Genomic DNA, 22,435 nt, shown 5'->3' with positions numbered 1-22,435 from the left:
ACAACCGGGAAACCAAGAAGATAGATCCGATCCCCTCGGAACAGTGGCAGACATTGTAAAATGGGAGACTTGATGGTAAATAAAAATGTTCAGCAGTCATTGACTGCAGGGGACTTAGGCTAGCTGTCTCACCCTCCATGAGCGCTCCGGTATTGGTGCGGCTGTTTTTGTTAAGGTCGCGTCGGTGGGAGTTGTGGAGACAGTAGTCCCGGAGGTTGTGCGTGTTACTGAGACACTGCAGGATGGAGTTCATGAAGCACTGTAGACACACACACACACACACACACACACACACACACACACACACACACACACACAGTCTTTAGAAGAGGGTTAACACACACACTACCATGCTGTTTATGGTACAGGAAGTTACAGCTTTGACAATAACGTTGTCAACATTGCAGACAGATGTGCAGAGGTGAAATCCTGACTGCTGGAGTTATAGTTAGATGTTTTCTGTTACATACACAGAGGAACAGCTAACGTCACGTGGCCACGTGAGAAACAAGGAACAGTGGGCTGAGTGAATGAAAGGTAGCAGGGATAGAGAGAGAGAGACAGTCAAGTCCCTCAGCCGGTACAGAGTTCAACAGCAGCGAAAGCACTCTGATAAGGTTACTGTACACAGTGCAAGTAGACAGTTTATTTTGGGACCCATCCTTCTCTCTGTTGCCTGGCAAACACCCCCCCCTCCCCTGTCCCCTCCCCTCCCCTGTCCGCTCCCCTCCTCCTGTTTGTAGAGCCATGAGATGGCATGGCAAATAATCTCAGCTAATGGAAATAGACTAACTAAGGGAATGTGTTAGTGATATCGAAACGCATTCCTTAAGCTGATGGCAGAGGATAGGACATTTTGATTACACTGTTTTCGGTACACTCACAATATTCAACGTTTCTTATACAACACACATGAATAGAGGCCTAAATATATTGTAAACGTATGATGTGTGTCTGTGTACACATGTATGAGTGTGTGTGTGTGTGTGTGTGTGGGTGTGTGTGTGTGTGTGTGTGTGTGTGTGTGTGTGTGCACCCAGGCCATTACTTACGGTATTTCCCAGGTTCCGTAGGCCCACCAGGCCCTGGGCACTCTTGGAGTTCTGGGGAGGAGAAGAACACGAAATGGAAAACATTTACTACAAAAGCATGTGAGGGAATGTCATTTTTGGCACGGGCCCACGGTGGAAGGCGGCGTGCGATAAACATGGGGCCATCCTCAGACAAACAGAGCCTTTCTGTTATAGGTTAGGCTACTAGAAATGCTACGAGATGTAAAGATGGACATATTCTTTGTCAAACACTAGCCTGGTCCTGTTTCAATACAGAGGGAATCACGCCCCCTCAGATGTACAGTGTTTTCTACAAAACTGAAAGATCGCGGCTCAGCAATAGCCTAACGGTTTTTAAGGTGGATAACGGTCTTCAATTGTAGACTAAGGGCTTTGGAGAACAGAAAATGACTGACGTCACTGCAGTTTAATTATAGAAGTTCAGTTGTTTTATAATTGAGTAGTAAAGGAAATAATTACCAAAGCACCAATCTGACTGCAGACAAAACTTTCATTACATACAGTAGGGCCTAGCCTATCTCTTTAATATGGAATGCAATGTGTTGTGCTTAAGGCCTTTGTAGAAATACTACAATCAATTATTTAAGCCTAGTACTTTGAACATAAGTGAACACAAGGCCCCATCACAATGATACAGTCCCCACATTTAGACCAGCGGAAGGGCGACTGGGGTCAGTATGAAAACGGTTCACGCTGAGTCAGACAGGCCAGTAACCCGTTCACAATGGTGTTCTCATGGGTTGATGTAGAGAGCACAACGCTGCTGGGGAACAGGAGAGGAAACCTGATCCAGCTTCCTGTGGAACTCAATCTAACACTGAAGTGACCCTGACTGAAGCTCTCCAGTAACTCTCACCTGCATGTTCTGTTCTGGGCTGGCTCATATAGCCTCCCTCCTAGTCCCTACCCATGACCGCAGGAGTGACCAACCACCACGGGACACACAGTGACAAACAGACACACACCCATGTGCTCCTGGTATCTGGGAGTCCAACCAGGACAGTGTGTAGTGTTTCCAGCTTATGTAGTTATGAGAACACCAACTTGGACGGGCGGAAGTGTTTTACTATTATATAAATAACCCCACGCCATCTGTCCCCCTTTCCCAACAGAACAGGAAAAACCCATCCAACAGTTTAATTAAGTCAGGATTATCTAAATCCTCCTTTCTCAATTCCAATGTAAAAATAAAGCGATTTATTAGTCCGTGACCACGTGAACAAAGCACTTCCTGTTGTCAATTATCGGTTTACTTGCTTTTACATTTGTGGGAAGTCGTGTGCGAGTGTAGGCTAAACTTCAGGAGGACCACTGATAATGCTAAAAACAAACACACACCGCTTGTCACCTCCAGAACAGTTTTCCAGAACGAGCCTCATGACGTCACAACATGCCGTACTTTGCTGAGTAATATCATCGGAGCCCAAAATAGCACCTTTCCTTCAGAACTTTCTGCCGCGTTCTCATTGGGCGGGTTGCTGTCAGAGCGGTGTGACTGTCACTGCAGAAGTCATCCTGACAGCCGCTCGCCCAGGGAATGCTATTTTTACACCAACAAGCTAGAGGACAATATGACATCACAAACGCACTTGGTCACACTCACATCTGGCAAGTGTGACTTGCTTCATTAACCGACTGAGCAACCGGTGTTCTTCCTTGGACTACTAACAGATGAATCAGTGTCACCCATTTTGAAAATGTCTCATTCATTAACAATTGATGATGAGCTTATTTATAGAATGCTAGTCTTCAAAGTGGTGTGACTAGCCCGGGCACACGCAAGAGGATTCATGCTGAGTGCAACATCATTAGCGACAATCTTGCCTAACATACTAATTAATTTGGAGATTACCTCAATCTGTAGGCTTTTGGATGATCCTTTTGGGTGACAAAGCTCTAGCCTGAGGCAACAGAGGAAAAATAGGCTGATATAGAAGTGCAGAGAATGTTATTCTGTCCTGATCCCAGTCGGAGAGTAGCCTTGTCTGGTCGGACCAACTGTCACAAGACAACATGCTTCCTCTAGATTCGCCAGATTCACCAGAATAAATACTGTGAAAGCTTGGCAAATGGGTTTGAGGTTCAAATTGTGTTGGTCAAATGAATTCTCTGTCCATGGCCGCCTAACCCTACATTCAGGCCTACACCACAGTGCAACTGTATTGACAGCCAATCGAAGCAGTGAGCGATGAGCAGTTCTATTTCAGCAGAATGGGTGAAGGACTGGTACAGTAAGCTTGTGACCAATGTGTGACTGTGGATGGATACTACACGACGGGGGGTGGCGGTAGCCTTGAGGTTAGAGAGGCAGGGCGTGTGACCGGAAGGTTACCGGATCAAAGCCCCAAGCTGCCTGTGGGGAAATCTACAGATCTGGCAGGGTTACCGGCTTCAATATCCCTGTATACTGTGCCTGTGTTGTGTGTCAGGTTGGGTACTGGGACAAAAAAGAATATCTGTGCAACTGGACCAATAAAGCAAGTATTGTTATCTCTCTCTGTCTGAATGCAGATCCCAGGCTGTCTTGCCAACTCCTATGGCCATTGTCATGCCAGAACACTTCAAACAGGACCAGGCTATGTGGAGTGTTACAACATGCCCAGGCACATCCATTACACCAATCTGTACATTGATCCAGAATATGATGCCAGCTGCCACCAAAAGGTGATGAGTTGAAAGGCATGATGGAGGGTAATAGGCAGTGTGTGGTTCAAACTGTAGCTAGTCCAGTCTACAGTCATTCCATTTACAGGGGATACAGAGTTGACCTTGTTTTCACATAACACGGAGACTGATGAATTAATTGCCGTGCATTCTCAATGTATTTACACATAACTTGATCGCTGCCTCCACACTATCAATCCGAGACATCTCATTGAAATGTTTTCTGTTGGGATTTCGGTGTTTTGGGTTCCTTGGCAGACACTGACACTGAGCTGAACTATCTCATGATGAATTTTTTTAAATTATTTTTTATTTACCCTTATTTAACTAGGCAAGTCTATTAAGAACAAATTCTTATTCTCAATGACAACCTTGTACAACGCTGGGCCAATTGTGCACCGCCATATGGGCCTCCCAATTACGGACGGGTGTGATACAGCCTGGATTTGAACCAGGGTGTCTGTAGTGACGCCTCAAGCACTGAGATGCAGTGCCTTAGACCGCTGCGCCACTCGGGAGCCTGGAACAAACAGCCAGGTACAAGTTGTGCCCTGAATGGGTTGGGTAGGCCAGGCCTGCCTGACACGGTTCCACCTTGCTCCATGGAATGCAGTATAATCATTAGCTAGCAGCAGTATGTTGTGTTGAGTGAGAGCTGCTGGAGATGGAGAACAGTTTGTTCTGACCTTCCTGTGCCTGGCCCCTAACAGGAAACAAATACAGCAGCAACCCACCAACTGTCTTCACATGGAGTGACTAAGCAGTCATGGACCAGCTCAATCAATTGATATTTACATCCACCGTCTCTCTGAATATTCAACACCAAGATAATCCACTGAAACAATAGCAACACTTCCCCTCCTTTCAAAACAGGTTATAGAAAACCCTTACAAGGTCTAATATGACCCATAGATAAAACTATTGAGGGAAACTGGAAATAAACTCTTCGTCGTGATAGCCAGGTACTAGCATCTGCCACAGGCTTTCACCTCATGAGAGCGAAGCCCGGGAGCCGAGGATAGCATAGCCAGGTATACTTTCAGTCATGCAACTCCGCTCCTTCAGTTTAGTTCATTCATTGAAACATTCAATACAATACACTCTCTCTGGGATGAAGCCAGATTATTGAAGATGATCAATGAAGCGCCAACGTTTAAGGTTGTAATAAAATCATCAATCATTGGTGGATAACTGTTTCGGTGGCCAAGGAGTTATCCAGTCACTGCTAGATCCACAAGCACCATTAGCTCACTAATGTACGTCCGATGACTTCAACATCAGTCTGAAAACAGACCCCTTGACCAACAATTTTTACCTTGATTCGTTTCTCTCTTTGGACATGGAATTATGGATAAAAATAGCAAGAGGGTGGGACATAATGCCTCATGTACTACAGTTGTTTCATACTAAAAATAATTGAAAGAACCATTCTAAATATATTTTGATACAGGACTTGGCTATGTAATATCATTCAATATATGAGTAAATGCGGCTATGGAGTGAGATTGTATAACTAGTCTAATGACCTGCCAGAATACTGATCCTCCAGAGGCTTAACAGAGGTTTAGCCTACTGCTAGATTGAATGCAATGCTATATTGCTGTCAATGCTGATGTGTAGAAGAACCCCTACTGACATCAAGCCTCCTAGATCCTTATTGGTTAACAACACATATATTACTGTAACTAATACGCAGACAAGCATTCGATAGATCATCTTGGTGCCAATATATCCTCTCTTGTTTTACCTTGGCTTGATTAATGAGAAGTCCTACAAAGGTTGACACCAGCACCGAGCCAGACATGCTCGAGTTTTTCCGCCGCATCTCTTGCTTCAAGAACGGGAAAGCAGAGCCCGGGGGTTCTTCGGGTACGGTCACCGTGTATGACTGTCTTATGCTGGGCATGTTGACTGTCTGAGAAAGTCGGCTATCGGTGTGTTCTGATGCTCTGCCGGTATCAGGCAGATAGAGCCGGTGCGCTCTTGATTCACCGGGAGTTGCGCTCGTTCTCCTGATTTCTATGTCGCAGGATCTTTGTATGAACGTGTAGCCTACGTTACGAATATATTAGTATTTTCGCTCGAGCTTGTTCGTTTCCTTTTTGCGGTTGTCATGAAAAACCGAGCCATTCATCTACACTCGATTTACATGCGATACATACCAGGCTGACACTCCTGATATCATGAAAAAACACATAAACAATACATGAATTCAATAGTTTCGTAATGAAAACAGACGGAGCAGTGTCTTATTTTCTCCCACATGAATTCCATAAATCGAAGACCTCCAGTAGACGCAAATCACAACACTTATCACTCGTGCATTAATCAATCATAGGGCTGATTGAGCAGTAAATGTACACTACCTCTTCAATCTTTTTACAACACGGACAGTCATAGACCCGCCTCTTTTCGGCTTAATACTACAGACGTCAGCCGCTGGCACAAACCTCTCCGACGTCAAACACCGTCAGATCGGTCCATTCACATTTCTACGAATTACTTGAAGGACTTGAATGGTGCTTCCAATGACACGGGTGGAACATTCATTCCCGTTGTCCATACGCCAAGCAATGAGATACAACACATTCACTGTCCAATATGTGTCCTTTTTTAAAGGGCTACTCAGTGTGAGACCCATTCATTTCCGTGCAGGACTACCTTTCAGAGGAGCACAGCACATCCTGTTTGGGAAAGTAGGCTACTACATGCTCATAATCTGTTGGCTACTGGCCATGGCTGTAATACTCTAGTTGTAATAATACATCTCTTCCTAGTTAGCTTCACAGAGGAATACTGTCATCGTGAAAGTATTATGCCACTGCATAAGGTTTTCAGTCCATTTGAAGGTCAAACTTTGATGGAATCAGCTGTTAAATTTGGCTTACAGTATGTCTCTTCTGTGCTTTGTGGCAGATGGGGAGCAACATCAGGATCAACCAGTAAGCCTTTTGTAAATTCCTAGTAAAGAAGAGCTCCTTCTCTGGAATGTGAACATTCTGCTGAAGGAGAATAGGGTAGCCCTAACATATCATAGCTACATCCAGTACCAAAGTTAAGAAGTACAAAAAGTGAGGTTTTACAACAAGGCAAAACAGATTGTAGGCTAGAACATGTTTTCCTCACACAACGAATAGGATTAATTACCAAACCCTTGTCAATTTGCTGTCAATCAATAAAACTAAGCGCTGACTGCAGTTGACCCTCTGTAATAAGCATTTAGCACCGTTAGCTCTGAACTCTCACCTATGAGAGACAAACATGTTTGCTTGTTTACAGGCTTCAACACTCAATCTTGTTGCTCACCCCTCTTGCTCAAAGTCTAAAAATACCCCGATTTATTAGGACTCAAAAAGTCAGAGGGAAAATACAAACGGCTTTATGCAGCTAAAATTCCATCAGTCCATTTCAATTTCACCACCTCTCTTAAAACCTAACAAATGACATTAGCATTGGAAAAGTACAGAGTCCCCGACACAGCCAATTGTATTTGCAATGATGTTGCCTATTACATTTGTGGAGATCAGAATGACATTTCCCCACACCAGTCACACACAGAGCAGCAGTCTGCCAAGAAAGGGGATTGGTAAGCAGCAGACATTATGAAGCGGGCGTGAAAATGAATGAAGATCTACACATCAGCCATCAACTAAAGTTAGCCTCGGTCAGTCTGATAACGGCTAAAGAAACTAGCATAGGCCTAGTATGAACAGCAGACGGCTGCCAAGAGACCTGCCCACCTATATTTAAATGTCGATTTAAAAAAAAAAGTAACCTTTATTTAACTAGGCAAGTCAGTTAAGAACAAACTCTTATTTTACAATGACGGCCTACACCGGCCAAACCCGGACGACGCTGGGCCAATTGCGCGCCGTCCTATGGGACTCCCGATCACGGCCGGTTGTGATAGTGCCTGGATATAGGCTGTATCACCAATATAGGCTACCTAGACTATTACCTTGATTCCATATGAAATGATCTACTAATTGGGTCTACTAAAATGCAACAACACTGGCGTAGATTATTCATGCTGCCATAGCTACTTCCTTAGCCGTTGGTCTTTAGAAACGTCTTCCTCTGTAATTGTGATGTGCTCCTGATCGAGAAGCAACGTGACAGTAAATTCACACGTCCTACCGAAAGCATCGCTGGCGGTGACATGACTCCTGCTCAACTCAGCTAAATTGTACTAGACTAACTTTATGAAATGCCATCAGCATTGCGTCTATGACGCTTGTATGTTTCTGTAATTGTAATTCTATGTGTCGTCTACATCTAAATTATTTTTATGGTGTCTAAGTCTGTAAGTTGTTATGTCGGATATTTGTCTGAAACATTTTCCCCCTACTACTGCTGCTGTCTTGTTTGGACCAGGTCTCTCTTGAAAATTTGATTTGATCTCAATGAGACTAACCTGGATAAATAAAGGTTCAATCAAATATTTTTATTTTATAACAAAACATCAATAGGGCAGAAAGTCATGTGAGTCAAGAGGGGAGGTATATTGTTGTACTTGCTGTTTCATTGAAGGGATGTATAGGCTAAATGGTAAAGAGAGAGGGCAGTATGTCCCCAGCTCGGTCTTGTGACCTCGCATGTGTACACAACAAACAGCCAAGGAACACATTCCATTTTTTACCAGGCTGTGTGTGTGTGTGTGTGTAACAATCCCACCTTCAGGGGAGACAGAAGAAAACACAGAGCATAAAGGATAGCAAACTACAAAATCTGACAAAGAAATCAATTTTTGTATTTTGACTTCTGAGATAAAGACCTGGTTAGCTAGGAAAATCATGACACATTTGATCAATGAACATCTGCCAACGTCATTTCCTAGATAAGGGCACATCAAGGAGATTAATTTGTTTAAGCAAACGTCCAAATTGGTTAGCACAACCAAAAGGAAAGTAATCCCGTAGTTCAGCATAAAGCTAGGCTAGGATACATTTCAAAGTTTTGAAACTCGGCTAAATGCAACAATCACTCAAGTACAGAACACAACATTAATGAAAATGACTTTCTGTTTCTGTTGATATTTAGTCTACTCATCATTCTGCGGGCACTGATTGTAACGGAACAGAGGAATACATTCTGAATGGTCATCGTTGCACTTAAAATACCTTCATCACAAAAGGGCTGCTGTTCTCAGTACCAAGTAGAGTACAGATATAGTTTTGTTACATACAGAACTGTCTGAATCCACTCCCCAAGGCTTCAAATTCAGCAGCCAACCAGATGTTGACATTGAGCAGTGTGAATGCTAGGCTACTGTTTGACATCCTCATGGGCAGCTTGCTGAGTGGTAGATCTTCTTTCTCACGATCCAGACCTCTAAACTCCTCAGAAATAATACAGTGCCTAATGAGTTCTGGGTCATTTTTTCTCTCCAGAGGGCTCAGTATTAAAGCTCTCACACAGACCAGACTGGCGTTACATTTTAATCAAAGCATTATACTACTGTCGCCGACTGAACAAGGTGGCAGGCATGCGACAAATATACTGTTGGTTCCGCGGGAGTCTAGGAACCAGGAAACAAACGGCAGACACATTGCACCCATGTGTGAAAGGCTGGCATCACTGATGCAGAGTTGCGGACACATACTGGGATGCCTGGAGGGTCCCATCAGACAGGAGTTGCACAACGGTTCTGAAAGTGTGTTAATACCTGTTGTAATTACCCGGCCACTAACTCAGCCACCCAAACAAAACCCCTCCTAGCCCTCTGAGGTAAAGGGTAAAAGGTTATAAAACACAATAGGCCTATGTAAAGAAAAAAAAAATATATATATATATATATACACTGCTCAAAAAAATAAAGGGAACACTTAAACAACACATCCTAGATCTGAATGAAAGAAATAATCTTATTAAATACTTTTTTCTTTACATAGTTGAATGTGCTGACAACAAAATCACACAAAAATAATCAATGGAAATCCAATTTATCAACCCATGGAGGTCTGGATTTGGAGTCACACTCAAAATTAAAGTGGAAAACCACACTACAGGCTGATCCAACTTTGATGTAATGTCCTTAAAACAAGTCAAAATGAGGCTCAGTAGTGTGTGTGGCCTCCACGTGCCTGTATGACCTCCCTACAACGCCTGGGCATGCTCCTGATGAGGTGGCGGATGGTCTCCTGAGGGATCTCCTCCCAGACCTGGACTAAAGCATCCGCCAACTCCTGGACAGTCTGTGGTGCAACGTGGCGTTGGTGGATGGAGCGAGACATGATGTCCCAGATGTGCTCAATTGGATTCAGGTCTGGGGAACGGGCGGGCCAGTCCATAACATCAATGCCTTCCTCTTGCAGGAACTGCTGACACACTCCAGCCACATGAGGTCTAGCATTGTCTTCCATTAGGAGGAACCCAGGGCCAACCGCACCAGCATATGGTCTCACAAGGGGTCTGAGGATCTCATCTCGGTACCTAATGGCAGTCAGGCTACCTCTGGCGAGCACATGGAGGGCTGTGCGGCCCCCCAAAGAAATGCCACCCCACACCATGACTGACCCACCGCCAAACCGGTCATGCTGAAGGATGTTGCAGGCAGCAGAACGTTCTCCACGGCGTCTCCAGACTCTGTCACGTCCTCAGTGTGAACCTGCTTTCATCTGGAAGAGCACAGGGCGCCAGTGGCGAATTTAACAATCTTGGTGTTCTCTGGCAAATGCCAAACGTCCTGCACGGTGTTGGGCTGTAAGCACAACCCCAACCTGTGGACGTCGGGCCCTCATACCACCCTCATGGAGTCTGTTTCTGACTGTTTGAGCAGACACATGCACATTTGTGGCCTGCTGGAGGTCATTTTGCAGGGCTCTGGCAGTGCTCCTGCTGCTCCTCCTTGCACAAAGGCAGAGGTAGCGGTCCTGCTGCTGGGTTGTTGCCCTCCTACGGCCTCCTCCACGTCTCCTGATGTACTGGCCTGTCCCCTGGTAGCGCCTCCATGCTCTGGACACTACGCTGACAGACACAGCAAACCTTCTTGCCACAGCTCGCATTGATGTGCCATCCTGGATGAGCTGCACTACCTGAGCCACTTGTGTGGGTTGTAGACTCCGTCTCATGCTACCACTAGAGTGAAAGCACCGCCAGCATTCAAAAGTGACCAAAACATCAGCCAGGAAGCATAGGAACTGAGAAGTGGTCTGTGGTCTCCACCTGCAGAACCACTCCTTTATTGGGGGTGTCTTGCTTATTGCCTATAATTTCCACCTGTTGTCTATTCCATTTGCACAACAGCATGTGAAATTTATTGTCAATCAGTGTTGCTTCCTAAGTGGACAGTTTGATTTCACAGAAGTGTGATTGACTTGGAGTTATATTGTGTTGTTTAAGTGTTCCCTTTATTTTTATGAGCAGTATATATCGCTAAGGGTGATAGAGAAGTAGGCTAAAAGCTAGGCTACCTGATCAAAACCTTTTGCATGGGGTGGGCCTATTTTTCAAATAACTTCTTTCTTTTAACTGCTTCCATTGTAAAATCCCAGGCTTTTCCACCCAGCATATAGCACAGTATAAAGACAGAACAGTAGGCTGTGCATGAAGGTGCAGCACTTCACAGCATTATTATTACTGTGTCCAGGACTGTGCCAGCTAGCTCAAATTTTGTCAGTGCCACTTCTAATGTCGATGCCATTGTTCGTTATAACTAGGAGTTGTGTCTTGGGGTCGTATTCATTATGCTCCAAATGGAAGAAAACTAACTGAATTAGGGAGGGAGTACCTGAGCTTGACCGATAAGAAACGCTAATTTTTGTTTTCCGTTGCAGATCATTTTGCTACAGTGTGCCTTAACGAATACAACCCAGGGCACTGGGTAGTGTGCAACAGCTGGAGCAGGCAGCACTGAGCTTTAGGATTAAACCGTTTGCCTGGCCGTGCCTGGCTGGATGACCTAAAATGGCATGACGTGAGATCAGGATGGCGTCACAAGAGCCTTCGTTTTAACTAACCGGGCATTTCCTTCACAATGTTTTCCCATGGCTCGTCGGTCAGTCAGCTTTGTGAGGCTGAACACAAATCCCATGCATTAGGCCTATGTGGATCGATTCCCAAGGACGCACAGAATAATAGGCACTGAGGCCAATTTTACAATGCAGCTTGCTACAGTCACAGGCAGTGACACCCAATCACGTCATCCTACCCACCTCTGATGAGCTTAATTAGGAACGGTTTCAATTGACAAGGAACTATCACAGTCTAACACATTAAGTTTACCTTTGAATCAGTATCTGTGAAGAACCTCGTTGTTACTCTCTGTGTCTGGACCCCGATCTCTCTTTTGACGAACGTATGAAAAATATTTCAAGACCAGCTTTTTTCCCCATCTTCGTAACATTGCAAAAATCAGAAACTTTATCCAAAAATGATGCAGAAAACCTAATCCATGCCTTTGCCACGTCAAGATTAGACTAACGCAATGCTCTACTCTCCGGCTACCTAAATAAGGCACTAAAACTTCAGCTAGTGCAAAACACGGCTGTTAGAAACAGTATTATTCCAGTGCTAGCCTCTCTACTGTCTTCCTGTTAAGGCTAGGGCTGATTTCAAGGTTTGACTGTTAACCTACAAAGCATTGCATGGACTTGCTTGTACTTATCTCTATGATTTGGTCGTGCCGTACATACCTACACGTATGCTACGGTCAATAAGATTCCTTATTGTTCCTAGAATTTCTAAGCAAACAGCTGGTGGCAGGGCTTTCTCCTTTAGAGCTCCTCTTTTATGGAATGGTCTGCCAATCCATGTGAGAGAGGCAGTCTCAGTCTTTACTGAAGACTCATCTCATCAGTAGGTCCTATGATTGAGTATAGTCTGGCCCAGGGGAGCGAAGGTGAATGGCAAGGCATTGGAGTGACGAACCACCCTACTCTCCACTGGTATTGTCTGCCTCTGACCTTCTTATGGGGTCACTTATGGAGTCACTAGCTTGCTCTCCCATGCCATCCCTAGCAGAGCGCATCTCTTCATGCCATCTCTCGTGCGGTGGGGGAGATCTTTGTGGGGTATACTCAGCCTTGTCTCAGGGTAGTAAGTAAATGGTCTGTTGATATCCCTTAAAGGGAGACTGCACTTGGTGATTTTGCCTCCCTTTTAGATGTGGTTCATAAGGAAATGCTGGTGGCTCTAACTGAATTCAAACGTGAGTTTGTTTCGGGGTGTGGTTTGATGTGTGTTCGCAGGTGGGAAGAATTAGCCAAATTATTTAGCCAATTAGCTTCAGCTCGCTAGTGTGCGACCGTGGCAAAGTTGGTTTGATTTTGGATAGTCTATCTCCGGGCTAGTTAGGGACCACCAATAAATTACACAACGTAAATGAGACAATATTTTCAGGTTGCACACCTTTTATTTTTTTCATGAAATGCTTTTAATATTTGTATATGAATTTCTACAATGTAAAGTTGGTTTGAGGTTTTTAGGTAATTGAAATTTGGAGCTATTGGAATTGTAACATATTGTCCCATGTATATTGTGTAATTTACCAATGGTCCTAATTAGCCCCATAGGCAGCTGCAGTCCGAATTGATGATTACTTGTGTGCTGCCAGCTGTGTGCAGATGGGCAGGATTGAAACAAACACAACCTTAATTTACGTTGTGATGCAGTCACGACCACAATCCTCACAAAACGATCAAAATTATCCTATTTTCACTTTGTAGTCAATTTTGACAGGATAATAAATGTTTCTGACTCACATCGATGCCACATAGGCTGTTTTCTAAATGAGAAGTTGCTTTTTAGGGGCAGTTGCTCTTTAAGTGGTGTGGGGGCTGTGCTTTGGCAAAGTGGGTGGGGTTATATCTGCATGTTTTGCCCCATCCAGGGGTAACTTTGGACGGGGCCACAGTGTCCTCCGACCATTAGCACCCCTGTTTTCAATACTCTAGCACCCTCTTCCTTGCAAGGATAACGACACTGAGCCTTTTTCTAAAATGTTTTATGAGATTGAAAGAACACATTGGGAAGGATCTTAGACCATTCCTCCATACAGAATCTTTCCTGATCCTTGATATCCTTCGTCAGAGCTTATGGACTGCCCTCTTCAATTCAAACCACAGGTTTTCAATGGAGTTCAAGTCCGGAGACTGAGACGGTCATTGCAAAATGTCGATTTTGTGGTCTATACATTTTTGTTGTTGTGGATTTTGATGTGTGCTTGGGGTTATTGTCTTGCTGGAAGGTCCACTTGCGGCCAAGTTTCAGCCTCCTGGAAGAGACAACCAGGTTTTTGGCTAAAATGTCCTGGTACTGGGTAGTTCATGATGTTGTTGACCTTAACCTGTTAGGGCTAGGGGGCAGTATTGACACGGCCGGATAAAAAACGTACCCGATTTAATCTGGTTACTACTCCTGCCCAGTAACTAGAATATGCATATAATTATTGGCTTTGGATAGAAAACACCCTAAAGTTTCTAAAACTGTTTGAATGGTGTCTGTGAGTATAACAGAACTCATATGGCAGGCAAAAACCTGAGAAGATTCCAAACAGGAAGCGCCCTCTCTGACAAGTTGTTGTTCATCTTGGCTCTTTTTATTGAAGACTGAGGATCTTTGCCGTAACGTGACACTTCCTACGGCTCCCATAGGCTCTCAGAACCCGGGAAAAAGCTGAATGATATCGAGGCAGCCTCTGGCTGAAACACATTATCGCGTTTGGATAGTGGCTGGTCAGAGTACTCTGAGACTCACGCTCGTGCACGAGGGCACGAGATGTATTTATTTTCTCTCTCTTTGTACGTATACAGGCTTTCCCGGTCGGAATATTATCGCTTTTTTACGAGAAAAATGGCATAAAAATTTATTTTAAACAGCAGTTGACATGCTTCGAAGTACGGTAATGGAATATTTAGACATTTTTGGTCACGAAATGCGCCATGCTCGTCACCCTTATTTACCCTTTCGGATAGTGTCTTGAACGCACAAACAAAACGCCGCTATTTGGATATAACAATGGATTATTTGGGACCAAACCAACATTTGTTATTGAAGTAGAAGTCCTGGGAGTGCATTCTGACGAAGAACAGCAAAGGTAATAACATTTTTCTTATAGTAAATCTGACTTTGGTGAGTGCTAAACTTGCTGGGTGTCTAAATAGCTAGCCCTGTGATGCCGGGCTACCTACTGAGAATATTGCAAAATGTGCTTTCACTGAAAAGCTATTTTAAAATCGGACATATCGAGTGCATAGAGCAGTTCTGTATCTATAATTCTTAAAATAATTGTTATGTTTTTTTGTGAACGTTTATCGTGAGTAATTTAGTAAATTCACCGGCAGTGTTCGGTGGAAATGCTAGTCACATGCTAGTCACATGCTAATGTAAAAAGCTGGTTTTTGATATAAATATGAACTTGATTGAACAAAACATGCATGTATTGTATAACATAATGTCCTAGGATTGTCATCTGATGAAGATCATCAAAGGTTAGTGCTGCATTTAGCTGTGGTTTGGGTTTATGTGACATTATATGCTAGCTTGAAAAATGGGTGTCTGATTATTTCTGGCTGGGTACTCTGCTGACATAATCTAATGTTTTGCTTTCGTTGTAAAGCCTTTTTGAAATCGGACAGTGTGGTTAGATTACCGAGAGTCTTGTCTTTAAAATGGTGTAAAATAGTCATATGTTTGAGAAATTGAAGTAATAGCATTTCTAAGGTATTTGAATAACGCGCCACGGGATTACACTGGCTGTTGAGTAGGTGGGACGCAAGCGTCCCACCTAGCCCATAGAAGTTAACAAGGGAAAAGGACTTTAAAAAATACATTTGATTGATTGATTGGTATAATAGGCTTGGTTTCCATCTACTTGGCGACAGATTTTCATGTGAATATAAAACATTTTCCCACAAGAGACGTTTCCATCCAACTGTGCGTGATGACGTAGTGCACATGAAAATAACTTTTGCAGTTAAGCTCTCATGTACTAAATAAAAAATGCATCGCATTTTCAACTCTACCGATGGTTTTGTCACAAAAAACTGTTGCATTATACTGGTCTTGGCACCTTCACTCTAGCCAGCAGCTTGCAGATACAGTGTGGGTAGGCTAGCCTACATGATGATGAGATTATCATGGATAAGAGCGAGATCATTTGTATTTGTCAAACGAAGCATCAATCATCATGTCACCAGAAAAAAACTCTTGATATTTACTGGAAAGAAGCATCATGCTCATCACCATTCACTTTCACCACCCTGTGAAGTTCATCAAAAAAGTTCATCTGTAGCCTAATAAACTGCATGCTTTCCCAAATCGTAGTGGGAGGACCACACAACATGCCAACGCGTAACTCCATGTTTACTTTGACATGGTGCTTATGTAACAGTATAGCTTCCGTCCCTCTCCTCGCCCCTACCTGGGCTCGAACCAGGGACCCTCTGCACACATCGACAACAGCCACCCTCGAAGCATCGTTACCCATCGCTCCACAAAAGCCACGGCTCTTGCAGAGCAAGGGGAACAACTACTTCAGGTCTCAGAGCGAGTGACGTCACCCGATTGAAACGCTATTAGCGCGCACCACCACTAACTAGCCATTTCACATCGGTTACACTTATTATATCAATATTTGCGCATAAAGGTGTGTCCACCTTCATTTCTCGCATAATTCATTTTACCAGACAAAAAGATCCCACCGTGTCAGGAGAACAAATAGTTTATCGACAATTATGAAACTGTAGCGAAATGTCCTGTTTCCATCAGCACTGTCGTGACTTTTTCCATGCGTCAGGTAATTCATGGATGGAAACCTGGTTAAAGTAAGCAGCTACGCCAGTTGTCTTCTGGAGCTTGTGTCAAACACAACAGCTTGTTTATCAATGAGAGAGAGAGGTGAATAATCAGATGTCTTCGAGAGAAAAATCAGTCTTCCTAGAACGATCAAAACCGCAGTGTACTTGACCTACACAAGCTCCCTTCTCCCATCCTGACCTCCCATCACTCAGCCTGGGAGAGAGCTGCTCTGATGAGAAGCTGCTGGTCCGACTGGTTTCTCCGAGGCATGACCCAACACGTTCCTCAAAACATGACTCCATAAAAACTCCTCTGGATCCATACCCGAGAACAAAGGCTTTCCTTGCACCCCGTGGAGTGGATGAGCTGACAAACCGTTGTGACTCAGCTCACAGGGATGCCTGACAGTCGGGACAAAGATTCAACACAGATATTTATTTATGGTAAGCTTTATTTAACCAGGAAAGACCCTTGCGGTTAGAAACCTCTTTTGCAAGAGTAAGATTGAGTTGAGCCCCCATCTCCTAAATCAACCCCCCCCCCCATACAGCGCAATCACAGTTCTCAGACAAAGTTGGCATACATGCACCCCTAGCCCTTACTTCACCTGCTCTGGACACCTGCCTACTCTCCTGTCATGGTAAGGGGATTTACTGTCTAAACTCCCTGCTCTAAACCGGTCCGGGTGGAACATTATACGAATTAGGAAGGATAATTCAAATGACTTGATGAGAACATTTGAGCCCAGGGCTCAGGAAATTCTCTCGTGACATTAAGAGAAAAATCTCAACCTCTTGGCCCCAATAGGCAACCCAGTTCCACTGTTCCACGTACAGGAGTCATTCCCTCATTGATTGGTGACTGTTAATTACAGAGAACATTCCATACCACTTGCGAGTGGCTTCGGTAATTCAGAGATGGTGGCAAACAACGGTTAGCCTCGATGCATCCTTCACTGAAGAGTTTCATTACAGCGCATCAACAGCCTCTTTGCCTGCCTGATGCTAATTGTGATAGATGTTGCGAAAGCAGCTCCACACCAACAACAAAACAGCCTTGTCAAAGAGATCGGCTTGGCTGGTTGTGAAACAAATGTCCTCCTACTTCTCCTTCCCACAGTGGTCAGTAATCAGGGCTAATCCCGTAAGTGGGTTAATTCACACTCTGCTCTCTAAGGAGAGGGAGAGGAGGATAGCCAGGCCAGCTACTCCCCCAGATGTCATTACTCTCCATGCGTCACAGAGGGAACACAAGGAGTCTAGTCAATGGTACACCTGCCTCTCTGACAGTCAGTAAGCAGGTTTCCATTGACCCAGGTTTATTCGACAAAAGCAATGTCGGATTTGTTTTTTATTGCGACATGTTTAATGGAAACAGCAGATATAGGAGACATTTTCTAAATATCCACAACATTTTTATCCGTTCCACAGGAGTGTATTTTTCTTTTGTCTAACTTTCTTTATTTTCGACCCATTTTTCAGAATAAATGATGATTCCTGAATACTTTTGAAGGTACGCAGGGCATGTGATGTAATCACATTTCATTTTACATGCCTACTGTTTGCAAAATCGATTCTTTCAACAACAAAAATATGTTTCTTTGCAGGACAATGATTGTCCTGACTTTCAAGGCCTGAATTGCTTTGCCTTGTTTTTCTGGTTGCCTGGCAAGTTTCAGATATACAGAAGCGCAAGTTTCACTATGGCACGGACCCTGGCGATACATTGGCACATGAGAATTATTAGAATATGGCAAATATTTGTAAATTACTGCATTCTATCCACGCTGGCTTTCGCAGTCTACCTGAGACATGATAGGTGGGATGGCATACTGGCTGTCGCCAATTTATTAATGCACAATTTGCATAAATGGGTAATTTGTGGTTGTTGGTGACATCATTACACAAGATAGTTAAATGGACACGCACCCTAGCAGGCAATTGTTGCATCTATTTTCTATGCCAACTTTCTAAATGTCGACAAAAAAAAATCCCTAGACAAGTTCATGGAAACATAGCTAGTGACACACAGACAGACGCACAGCCTCTTTGGCTAGCCTAGTCCCAGTGCCTTGCCAACCCCTATGGTCATTGTCACGTCAAACATGCAGGACCCATAGGAGTTGGCAATACAGCACAAACAGATCTGGGACCAGGCTATAGCTACGGCCTCACTGAGGAACTTCCTGATTCATCATCATAGGGAAAAAAATTGCATTTCTGAGGACCTTCAGGGAGCTATGGCAACAGGCATGTTTACAATCTTACATACAGGGGCATGGAGATTTCTTTAAGCATGTTCTTGTTTCTGTAAGATGAATTTCCTTTTTTATGGAAAATAGACCTAATATAGATAGCTGACATGGCTGCATTTTATACATCAATACTGTATGAATGAATGAATACTGAAACAATTGTTTAAGACCTACTTTATACTATGTAGTGAGTGACAGTGTTCCCATCATATGTGCCTATTGTTGCCCTAAGCCAGTGAGTGACTGTGTTCCTCAACACAGGACCTTAGTACTGTACAGTAACAGTGCAGAACAGCTGTACTGACCATGAGCCCCACCACATGGTGGCAGCCTGTCATGTCAGTGGCCTGAGATCTAAATCTGAGAACACAGCAAAAAGTTAAGCAAACAGAAGAACATTGGTCTTACCGGGGAGTCCCTGGTGGGGGAGCTGGGTCGTCCGTTGCTGCTGCTGTCGCTCCTCTCATAGGAGGAGGTGAAGCGGCTAACACCACCGCTCTTCAGGCTGCTGCTGCTCAAGGCCTCCTGCGTGGCACTGTGGGACAGGCCATAGCTGGAGCTATGCAGGCTGCTGTTGTAGGAGTCGGCCACATCGCTGGCCCTGCTCCGGTAACCCCTCAGGGCGCTGGAGGAGGAGGAGGAAGGGGAGGTGGGCTCGTTGAGGCCCAGGGACGACAGGTCCCGCGTCAGGTCACTCTGACTCGACGACCTTCGGCGGCTGAGGGAGATGCTGGAGGCTCCAGGCGACGAGGAGAGGTAGCTGGAGCGGCTGGGCGTGGTGGAAGAGGAGTAGCTGCTGTAGCCAGCGTAACCGGAGCCGCCGCTCAGGCCCGACGAGCCATAGGTCTTCACCGGGGTGCGGCTAAGGCTCTCGCTGCGCCGGCTGCTGCTGCTCAGGAGGTCAGTGCGGGGGATGGGCCGGCCCCGGTCGAGCTCCAAGGAGGTGCTGTAGTTGCGGGCGCGGCTGGCGGCGCTGCTCAGGTAGCTGGAGGAGGAGTAGCCCGAGGAGGAGGCAGCGTTGCTCCTGTAGGAGGGCAGCCTGTCCCGGTCGGAGGTGTAGGAGCTGAGGGAGGAGGGCGTCAGGGAGGAGCCATAGGAGCTATAGGTACCGGTATAGGAGGAGCCGGTGTAGCGCTTGGCGGTGGTGGAGACGCGAGACATGCTGGATTCTCAGCCACGGGTGATGCGGTGGAAGACCGCATCGACTGCAAGACAAGAGAGAGAGCAGAAATCAGTGTTTTTCTATTTTCAGACTGTGAGTGGGAACAACTTGATTTCCAAAAATGAAAACTTATTTAGCAACATTTGAATCTTTATAACCACAAAATTAAATTCTATATTTTATATCACATTGGCTCCATCTTAGTTTTATGGGTTAGTCTCATCTGATCACAAGAGAGGTAGGATGCCAAAGGTCACATATAGGAGCACTATTTATCAACAGGCTGAATATAGAATGGCTCATTGCTCGAGAGTGAGGTTTTACTCGTGTACAGGATGCAGATATTCGACAAGCAACGTCATGTGACCCTCCTCGGAACACATTACACAATATCAGCTGTGTCATCAGTATTCAAACTGAAGTAGAACGCTGAAACACTGCTCACGCAACCAACTGGAAAGTCATGCTTGGTAATGTGATGTACTGTCGTAGCGATGGGTTGCACAGCACAACGTTGTGGCCGGCTGAACGCACCCCTGGGCATCCTGTAACGGGAGAGTCCCCGTCAACGAAGCACCGAATGTTTCTGGTGGCACAGTCTGTTCCCGAGGAGAGACGGGGCTCTTGTTCACAAGGCAGTGCAGCATCTGAATAAATAAAAGTATCTGGTGTTGTCGATCCGTGTTGGGTTCAGTGGGGGAGGCTCCTGTTTCTTTAATCTCTCTCCCTCTCTCTCTCGCTCTCTCTCTCTCATTCCAGGCCACAGGGGCATCAATAATTCAGCATATGGATCTGGAGTAGGCAGAGCACTGAAGCCAGGCAAAGACATATAGCTCTGTGCAGCTAGCTAGACCCAGCCGGGCTGCTCAGGCTCTGGAGCACTACTGCTAGGTTAGCTTAGCTTGGCTCTCACCAAAACCCCACAGTGGATATGTGGGTATAACCGGCCTACCATTTCGCCATGTATCCTGCGCAAAGATGGCTGGACTGTAAAAGGTACACAGCTGTAAACATGGGCCAGTACCTCAAGTCTGCATCACTATTGTTTAGTTCACCTCTTTTCATCCTCCCCCCGTCTCTAAATAAAACAGCAGTACTAGAACAAAGCCTAGGTCCTAGAGTAGGTTGACATACTGTACCTTGTTTGTGGTTCTCTGTTCGTCCTGGGATTCATGTTTTAAAGTCAACCTCTCTTAGTGTGTTGTTGAAATAGGCAACCCTGATCTAACGGATGTCCACGTGAGCAGACCTGGCATGTGGCAACAGGCCACCTACAGTTGGGTCAGAATCAACTTTGGCCACATAGAAATGTCTTCAAATACAAAGAGAACGGGTGATAACAAACATAGAGCACTACCTCCACCACACTACCAAATAACAGTGGCAGTGCCAATTTGCACCGCAAGGCAAATCTGGACATGTCTATTTGAATAATAACCAGAGAGAGTGATTGTACTTGAATCCCCTGACAGCTACTTCCACACATTCCTAATTGCCCTCCCTATAAACACACACAACATCATTTAGGCTACTGCAGGTGTCTTGTCCAATAAATGAGGGCCCCGACTGAGACAAGTTCAGGCGAGCCTGGCGGCCACTTAAAAAAAGAAAAGCAAACAACATCAATCCATGGGGAGTACAGCCTAAATGGACATGGGATTTGTAAGATGACGGCAGCACAGCACTATTACGTTATTCACTTCTGAAACCAAAAAAACACACAAATCTGCTGGTTGCTCTGCATCTCAGCCTCCCCAAAGGCTCTACTAAACAGTGGTTTCCATGACTACATGGCAACAAGCATAATTTGACCGCCACACAATCTGTGTCAAAGCAGGTGTTGCACTGATCCCATTGACTTCCTGATTCCCTTGCCCTGCAGAAATATAAGGTCCATCTAGCTATAGCCTAGGGCCCAGTAGATGGGACTCTACTTGAGCATACAGAAAGGGCAGATAGTCTTTTTAATCTATAGGCCTAATCCAAGTTTATTGCCCAAAGACAATATATTCCTGTTACCATCTTTACCTGGAAAATCCAGTGATTCCCAAGCAGGTGTAGGCTATATAATTGAATAGGGCCTAAACTCTGAAACCTCACACTGAGCCACTCTTTCCCACATTCTGTCCATCCCCACTTCTCCCACTTATGACAGTGTAACTGTGTTATTCTGATCTCTCACCCTAACGGGGGTTATTGAATGTGTGATGACGCAGGAACGCTCTGTTACACCCAGCGTGACATTGCATGTTAGAATGTCGGATCAGCATGGACTCTCTGTGGAGTGCTGGGAGGGGAGGCAGGTGACAAGTGTTGTGCTAACAAATTGTGGGTTCTGTGGACAGGGCGGTACCTAGCACTGCCTACCGCAGGTCTGCAGAGGGTTTCAAAATGCTCATGCTCTCATAGCGAAGTAGATCGCCTGACACTTTCAAAACAGTCACAAGGCCTGCGCCTCAACTGAAACAAGTGAAAAAGTCCAGTAGCTGAGTCTGACAGAGAGGGATCAAGACAGGCCACCATAACAGGACAGTGTGGCACAGT

At 45.0% G+C, this 22,435-nt stretch overlaps 1 protein-coding gene across 5 annotated transcripts in view; it reads right to left on the bottom strand.

The window, feature by feature from the left end:
• The window catches only part of LOC106612671 (ubiquitin carboxyl-terminal hydrolase 2), a 37,333-nt gene that overhangs the window by 4,770 nt on the left and 10,128 nt on the right, over nt 1–22,435 (bottom strand). For 3 of the 5 annotated variants that reach the window (XM_014214072.3, XM_014214071.3, XM_082956188.1), the window contains exons 3-5: nt 19,138–19,934; nt 1,053–1,103; nt 133–259 (exon numbers count right to left, since the gene is read on the bottom strand). In XM_014214072.3, coding sequence (XP_014069547.1) covers nt 133–259; nt 1,053–1,103; nt 19,138–19,890 — 931 coding nt within the window. In that variant the 5' untranslated portion in view covers nt 19,891–19,934. Of the gene's footprint in view, nt 1–132; nt 260–1,052; nt 1,104–5,484; nt 6,076–19,137; nt 19,935–22,435 lie in introns of those variants that run through there. The other 2 variants (XM_045724412.2, XM_014214074.3) reach the window with 2 other exon arrangements.

The sequence above is a fragment of the Salmo salar genome, chromosome 09 (genome assembly GCF_965601325.2).
Source record: "Salmo salar chromosome 09, fSalSal1, whole genome shotgun sequence".
Taxonomy (NCBI): domain Eukaryota; kingdom Metazoa; phylum Chordata; class Actinopteri; order Salmoniformes; family Salmonidae; genus Salmo; species Salmo salar.
Note: the sequence above shows the minus strand (reverse complement) of the source record. Positions and strands in the feature narration are given on the sequence as shown.